The sequence below is a fragment of the Aplysia californica genome, unplaced genomic scaffold, assembly GCF_000002075.1.
Source record: "Aplysia californica isolate F4 #8 unplaced genomic scaffold, AplCal3.0 scaffold00380, whole genome shotgun sequence".
In the NCBI taxonomy this organism is placed as follows: domain Eukaryota; kingdom Metazoa; phylum Mollusca; class Gastropoda; order Aplysiida; family Aplysiidae; genus Aplysia; species Aplysia californica.
Window position 1 is genome coordinate 585,315 of NW_004797650.1, and position 8,705 is coordinate 594,019.

At 39.1% G+C, this 8,705-nt stretch overlaps 1 protein-coding gene across 1 annotated transcript in view; it reads left to right on the top strand.

The window, feature by feature from the left end:
• LOC101863283 (carbohydrate sulfotransferase 6) overlaps positions 1 to 8,705 on the top strand; it is a 17,669-nt gene that overhangs the window by 3,222 nt on the left and 5,742 nt on the right. The window contains exons 2-3 of the mRNA XM_005103586.3: positions 4,339 to 4,444; positions 6,001 to 6,358. Of these exons, the coding sequence (XP_005103643.1) occupies positions 4,339 to 4,444; positions 6,001 to 6,358 (464 nt within the window). The remainder of the gene's footprint in view (positions 1 to 4,338; positions 4,445 to 6,000; positions 6,359 to 8,705) is intronic.

The following is an 8,705-nucleotide window of genomic DNA, read 5'->3' on the forward strand; positions in this document are numbered from 1 at the left end:
AGTAGTAGTAGTAGTAGTAGTAGTAGTAGTAGTAGTAGTAGTAGTAGTAGTAGTAGTAGTAGTAGTAGTAGTAGTAGTAGTAGGAGGAGGAGGAGGAGGAGGAAGAGGAGGAGGAGGAGGAAAATGAGAGCAGTGCCTTCCTTTATCACAGAAGATAGAAATAAACAGTGAAACGCAATACTAACAGACATCAGATGAATACGGAATATGGATCGAGGGGTTCTGGGAAACTTTTGACAAAAATTATATAACCGTACAACTGACGATACAAAAAACAAGAAAACTAAGTTTGCTTCTCCCCTAGACAAGTTAAAGTAATATTGCCCAGAACAGTATTTAAGTAAGTAAAAGCACGAGTATAATAGATAGATAGATAGATAGATAGATAGATAGATAGATAGATAGATAGATAGATAATCATTAGAATGAGCTCTGACATAACAGGGGCCCTATCTTCATCACATGACAGAAGATGTAGGCAGATGAATACGGTAATTAACTTAACATTGCCTTGTACGCTACCAACTGGTGTGCTCAAACTGTCCTCAATCAGATGACTCACCTGGTTTGTCGAGCTACCCTAACTTGTAAATATCTTTAAAGTTATCTTAGTGTTTATTACTATCTTTTCAGTTTGTGAATGCTGTCGCGTCCCCTCGACCTAAGGCAGGTTCTCAATGACACGAAATGGTAGTGAGAGGAAGGTTTTATCATTTTTGAAGAGAATACCAATAGAAAAGATTAAAATTTTGTGAAAGGAGGTATGGGGGGTTTTTTTGTTTGTTTTTTTCGTTGTTTTTTTGTTTGTTTGTTTTGATTGTCGCGTTGTTGTTTTTTGTTGTTGTTGGGGTTTTTTGGGGGGGTTGTTTTTTTTTGTTGGGTTTTTTTGCTGTTTTTTGTGTTGGTCTTTTTTGGGAGAGGGGGGATTGAAACGACTCACACAATAGACTACGAGAGCCCCCTTGGAAAGAGGAGCCCAACCTTGTCAAAGGAGATGTGTACAACAAAAAGTTGGATGTTTATAACCCAATTTTCCATTGACGATTCATAAGACGGTAGATCAAAGGAAAGGTAGAAGCCAACGCTGCAGCTGACGTTTGAACAGTGACCCAGGTTTATTTATGGAAAAGGGGAGGTGGAAGGGTGAGAGAACCAGGGACAGCTTGGATTACTGATCAAATATCAGGACCTGATTTTCATAAACGGGAGTTTGCCATTGACGTTTAGGGGAATTATGACCGTGAATTTGTTTTGGAAAAAGGAAAAAAAATACAGCTACGAATTTTAAAATCGTGTTTCTCAGTGTAAGGGAGGAACTGTAAACCTATCCGAAAAGGACCGTTGTTTTCGCTTTTATTCATTTACTTTTTAGATAATAGAATTTATTTCCAACACAGATGATGAGTTTGTCTATTAAATACTGCTCGAGGCTTTATATTTCAACAGCAAGTTTATGTTGAGTGCTCGTTTTGCCGCGACTCTCTGGCCGGAAAACATGTAGGTCATCCACAATATAGTCCCAAGCCATAAGCCTCACCTCCCCAGTCACACACCCCCTCCCCAACACACACACACTTTTTCCCCCAAGAAAAAAAATCAACAACTTTGATGTCGAAATGAAATGAAAGGATCTCCCCATGCCTCATCCATCGTCTAGAAAAAAAAAGACTAATTTAAAACCGACTGGGTTTTGAAACTCAATAGTATGCAAGACTGACGTCGGAACTAGTCGTCCCAGGGATAGACTTAAGTCACCCGTGGTCCAAGGCTGTTCTTAAATTATTAATTTTATTAATTTGATCACCTATTGTTGGCGGCCTGGAATTCCTAAACTCTTGCGCACCGAGATGCTTAATGTATAGTCACTAGTGGCTTATTTTTTTTTCTAAAGAACGAAGACATGGGATTTGGGGTGGGGGGCAAAAACACATTGTAATTTTCAAATTATGTTTTATTTACTTACTTATCTATCTATCTATCTATCTATCTATCTATCTATCTATCTTTCTATCTATCTATCTATCTATCTATCTATCTATCTATCTATCTATCTATCTATCTATCTATCTATCTATCTATCTATCTATCTATCTATCTATTTATCTATCTATCTATCTATCTATCTATCTATCTATCTATCTATCTGTGTGCGTGTGGGGGGGGGGGGGGGTATGTTTAATTTGAACACCCCAAGAAGAAGAGACAGGGTGAGAAACGAGATAGTCCGAATACAAAGTTGGCTCAACTCCAACAATGCATAAAATGTTAGGTATCCACCTGTCAAGATTTCCACCAGACAGTATAGCAGTGAAAGCATGCAAGCAGAGATCAGATGAATACATAAGAAGAGGCGGGTCCTGGAAAAGATGGCATGTGGGGGAGGGGTTCAGAAAAACATAAGACAAAAACAATATAACCATGCAACAGGCAATACGACAAACACCAAAAAGAAATATGCTTCTCCATTCAGCACCATAATATGGTAACAGTGTCCGGAAAAGTATTTAAGCAAGTAAAAATTTATAGTCTTTATGTGTTTTAAAGTGCCCCCCCCCCTTTCCACCCGCAACCCCACCACCCATTCTTTCACTCTGTCCCACGCTTCTCAACCCAGCACAAAAGAGGAGAATGTTCAGCAGTAAAACTCTTAGGAGAGAAACAATAAACACATGTCATCCATATCAATCACAATATCCAATATCTGCAAAACAAGTTCATGAAAATGACAGGCTGGCTCAGAACGTCTTGAGAAAATACCACACATAACATTCCCATTCGCGTGGTTTGGAGAGAGGCATAAACATGTACTTGCTTTATAATATTCTAGAACGTGCGCTGTGGTGTATTTTCGGCTCACCATCGGGTGCTCCATTTGACTCCATTAGAGCCAAATGAAGGGGAAAGGGGAAGGGGGAATGCCACGCGACACTCAACAGAAGTGAGACTGGTGTTTTGCTCTTCATTTGGGCATAATGGCGTGGCCCATGGGGTGCAAGCTTCGCTGCGAATTCTGTTATAGAGAATGAAGAACGGCAACCAAGGCATCGTGTAGCCTAAGAGTAGGTTACAAGTCTATGAGGAGAGATGACTGGAGTAGTACGTTGGTACAAGGTTGAGATACAAAACTATTGAAAAGTGTATATAAAAGACACAATGAAGATACTTTAAAGATAAAATTTAAAAGATACAATATAATAGAATACTCTAAATATTCAAGAGAGAGAGAGAGAGAGAGAGAGAGAGAGAGAGAGAGAGAGAGAGAGAGAGAGAGAGAGAAGCAATACAGAAATAGTAAAGATGTCTTAAATAAACACATTCGTCGAAAGTCCATTAGCAATTCCTTTTTTTAATGGACGAATTCCAAAACTCTGTTGCATCTGTTGAGTGCTGATGAGATAACTTTATGATCGAGTAAATTAGATTGCTCGTATCCTATATCATATACCTGTATTTGGTCTCCACAATGGCTATCAATTTGAATTCAGTTTTATTATCTAAAAAAATTATGTATTTACCTCCCTCACCTCCCGCCGTTTTTTAAATTGTTTTTTTTCGGTTTTTCTTTTGTTCTGTTTTTGGGTTTCAATTTTACCATTGAAGACACGAACTGCTTGACCATACCAGTTAGGACCAACCCGAGGTGATACAAAAGTCTAAAATGTGCAAAATGCGATACGTATACATCCCTATATGGGAATCGAACTAACATCCTCGGCGTGCAACACCGGAGAACCAAACCATAACACTTCAGACTTTTGTACTCAGCCTTATCACAGACATTACTATACATTTTAAAAAGATGAGGCTTCGTGAACAACCAAAGTGTATAGAAAGGTTAACGCTATCTTTGTTATCTTCAGAGTAGATCGCCATTAATACACGCCATAAAGTGTTATCGACATATTCAAAGAATTGCATTCGAGAAAGCTTGAAATATTGCGAGACTCAAAATGTTTTACGTCAAATTTCTCAAAACTAAGTACTGAGAAGATAGGACGTTGTAATTCTGAGGTACGGTAGCGATTTGTTTATAAGCTTATTACAATTATTATTGCACGGTGTCGAAAATTGTATCAGTATAATCAGAAACATTGTATCTACGTGTCCGGACTTCTATGACCTCTTGCATTGGGACAAAAGTTCCCAAACCATAATATCACTAAATCTTTCAAGGTCTTCAAAAGAATACAAGGCAAGGAAAACGTACTCCATTTGAGAAAACGATGGATCAAGCTCTAAGCTGTCACTTACTCGCTCAACACAATTTTTACGCGAAGGAGCTGCTATCATAATGCTATGCTAATGTCCAGGTATCACTTTTCCTTATCATGAGAACAGGTGGCGCTGTTGGTGGGACGAGTAATGGCGCGCGTGAGTCTAAAACAGCTGGTGGTCGCTGTGATTTCTTCGCTGGGGGCCCTCCTTCTCTGGAGAAATTCGTCACGTGAGTCATTGATAGTTGCTTTGAAACTTTGAATTTTGAACTTTGATCATTTCCAGAGAGACCCTGATGGGCAATGTGAATTTTTAACTCACAAAGGGAGATATTGGTGACTGCATTTTGAACTTTGATCTCGCGAAGAGAAACATCGGTGGGTATTTTCACGTTTGGGCTCTACCATTGAGTCATTGTTGGTTGAACTTTGAACTCGCCATAAGTGACTTTCTTTGGTTACACTTTTATCTTTCAATTCACCACGAAAAACATTTTTGTTACTCTTTGAACTCACCAAGAAAAACATTTCTGGTAGTAATATTGTAAAAGGTATTAAAGTGAGGAACCAGGCTACTTGAGCCCTGTCTGTCTGGGTCAACCCGCTCTGAGAGGGATACAACTTCCCATCAGACAGACGGAGATACTCGATCAAAAACTCCCAATACGGGAGTGGAACTGGCTTCAGCATGGGATGGCAAACCGTTTAACATCTACAGCACAGACAATATATTATCGCTGTACTATCACCAACAAGGGGAAGAACACTTTAATAATCAAACTAATACAACCATGTATTTTCCTACGTTTCTTTGTTTCGTATACCGCATCGTTAGCAACTAACTGTCGGTGGAATCTGCAATCGGTCACGAAGAAGAGGCAGGCTCTGTTGAAATAGGAGTTGAGTTTAAAAAATTAAATGTTTATTTAATGAAAGTCCGCTTGTGATGTGATTGCTTAGCTTTGTGCATGGAACATGAACACATTATAACACGAGAAAAAATTATGTAGATCATTTAATCGTAAGAAGAAGGTGGATGGGATAAGGACTGTGAATTTGTCAGAAGTCATTTACACAAAACCAGTTTAAAACAGAGATACTACTAATGCACCCACAGATTCGGTCAACCTGCTCCGACAGCTCTCTAGGATAGTACGCTGCACCATAGTGAAGAGAACTATTTATTCTTAACGATTCAACAGCTTTCCATTGTCGTCTGTGGTGTGACGGTAAGGCGTTTGCCGTAGCACGCAGAAGATTTGATTTCGATTCTCGAATAAAGATGATTTTTTTTAGCGATGTCCCATCCTGTGTGCTGAGATTTTGTACCCCTCTAAGTCCGGGTTGGCCCTGACCGGCAAGGGCGAAGCAGGCCACCTCCTTAATGATCTAGCTTTTTTCGACGGGCTATAAATTCTTTTAATATCTTTTAAATAACAGTTTTTATAACACAGAAATGCATTTCAGCATAAGGGCCCACCGTTTACTTTTCATTGCGATAGAGCCGAGCTCAAGTCTTAAGAACCACGAAAACTCAATAAAGAGTTTAAAAAATCCAAGTTCAAGAGACCTCTTAAGTGATTCTAACCAAAGTCATCTGCTATCATATACCAGTATGAAGTCGACAGAGTTCTCTAAATAGCCAAAAGAAAATGTTATTCTTCACAACTTTGAAAAGTGATATTTTTCGGCTATTGTGTATTTGTTTCACCCAGTTGTCTTCGTACACGTCAACACTAAATTCGAGTCCAATAGAATAATAGTATTTTTCTTTTCCTCTTGACAGCACAGGTTCACTTGAAATTAAGGGCATATTCATTCCCTTACATGAAAAGCAGAAGTCTTACATCGTGGGAAAGTCTCGTCCCCCTTGACCGAAACATGAGTGAGACTCTTCAAAACAGAAACGACAGTCTACACGTGACCACCACAGAAACTGAACACTTTCTTTCAACACACGCACAAACGGCAACTCCGGGGAAGGACCAGAATCGTCGAAAGAAAGTGATTGTAATGTCGTATATGAGATCCGGGTCCACTTTCACTGGGGACCTATTCCAATTCAGCCCTGATGTGTTCTACTTTTACGAGCCTTTGCTGTACATGTCTGATATGGATGAGGTTCCCAGGAACCTCCACGTCAGGTGAGGCAGAAGGGCTAAAAGGATTTCCGTATTTCTTTCCCTTCGTCTGACTGCACCTCATTCTATTCCTCTCTATCTCACAACCTGTCTCTTCTTTGCACCTCAGTCTTTCCTCTTCTTCCATTGCCTCACAATTTTCCATTCTCTCTCTCTCTATCTCTCTCTCTCTCTCACTCTCTCTCTCTCTGTCTCGTTTTCTCTGACTTTCAATCTTTATTTTTTTGTTTCTGTCTCTTTTCCGTTCTCTTCTTTTCTTGTATCTGTATCTTCTTTTTATTTATTTCTCTTCCTCTCTGCTCTCCCCTTTGTTCACTTTCTCTCAATATTCACTTTCTTTCACTTATTTTCAGTCTTTCAAGTACGTCTCTATACTCTCTTTTTTCTGTCTCTCAATTGTTCACAGTCTCTTAATATTTCACTGCATTGCCTCTTAACATTTCTCGTCTTTTACTTCTTAGCCACACGAAAAAGGCTTAACTGTACAGGCAATGGTGACAATACAGCTGAATCCATAGACACCATACAGCCATCGCAGCCATTGTAACCACATTCACAATACAACAGGCATAGTCAGAATACAGTAGCCAGTGTAACTCAAGTCACAATACAGTAGGCCAGAGTATCATATACACAAAACAATAGCCACTGTCCCTATGCAGTAGCCATGGGCACAACACAGAAACCATAGAGATAGCACAGTGGCCATTCGATACCTTACAATTATACAGTTCCATCTGACATTTTTGGCCGTTTTGAGTTACTAAGACCATGAGGTCAGAAAACGAATGTTCTATCTGCTCTAGCAAAATTGTTCCGATTCGCTATCAATATATTCAAAGAATTGCATTTGAAAAAGCTTGACTTATTATGAAACCCAAACATTTTAACGTCAAATTTCTCAAAACTCGGTAATGAGCAGATAGAACTTTGTAATTCTAGAGTAGCACGTTGTCACAGTACATAGGCGATGGTCACAATACAGAAGCCTTAGTGACAATACAGTGGATTTAGTCACAATGTGAAATTCTTATTTCATTTTTCTTTTGTATGATTCAATATTACCAAAATTACATGCATGATTATAAAATGAAGTGAAAAAAATGTCTTAAGATGGACAACTTTTTTGTCATCTTATGTAGAATGGTGCATTTGAAAAGAACGAAACGTTGTAACGAACTAGAACTCATGTATATGGCGACTTCCGTGTAAGTTCTTTAGGTTATTGATTTGTCTTTAGCCTGCCGTCTCCAGGTGTTTCGTTTGTTTTTCATTCAATGACAACCCGAATCATTACCGTATTATGTACATGGAATGTGTATTGAACAATATTCATGGCCCCGTACTTTTACTTTTGCTTCTCTAACTGTGGGCGCGATTGTATTTAAAGATTTAAAATTTGCATTCGTTTTTTGTGACTTCCAAATTAGAAGAAAAGAAAACTCACTGTAAAATGTTACGGCTGGTTGAAGTTACGTAGCGTGGCTTTACCGTTCCGATTGTTCCTACAGCTTTATTTATAGACGACGAAGAAATAGAAAGCGAGTCTTGCCTCGCGGAGAGCTAAAATCATTAAAGATGTATAGCACTCGACACGTCAGTTCTGCTCTAAGAGCGATTTGAGACAAACACGCACCACTAGGTGGCCGAGGTTAGCGTAGGGCTATTTTCGTATAAGAAATAATCATAGACTTTATCCCTAAACCACTCACATATGAAATGAGGGGCCAAGAAGGAAATGTGCCGCGTGCACTCGACCATAGCGAGACTAGTATTTTGTTCTTTATTTTTTAGCGTAATGTCGTAATGCATGGTCGTACGTTTAGCAGTTAGCAGCAAAGTTGTTGGGTTTTGTTTTTTTAATCAAGAGAGCGAAGAGCAGTGGCGGTGATAGTGCGAAACCTAGTCTATTGATTCAATTGGAAGCGGTAAAATATTTTTTTCTCACATAAGAAGCCTTAAAATTCAAAATGTAGTATTATAGAAATCTGTTGAATAGAAAAAAAAATGCGGAACTTGGCTGATTAAGTGGAAACTGCTTTATCTTGAACTGAGATTTGATGGTTTTGAATTAACACCTCCTTTAGGTCACTTTTCAACACTGTTAAAATTATTTCGACGGATTTGGGGGTTCGGGTACAGACTCCAGGGGAGCGAGGCTCATGCGTGTGTGGCCATTTTTACTTTCGTCTCAGACAAAACGGAATGAAGATGGTCGGAGAGCCGTAAAAATATTTTTTTTAAAAACAACAACTCTTCAAACAATCAAGCCCAAAATAGTCCTCCTGCAGCGAGATTTTAACCGAGTTTGTCATGATACTAGCTGGGGGGACTCCTCCGAGCCCCTGCC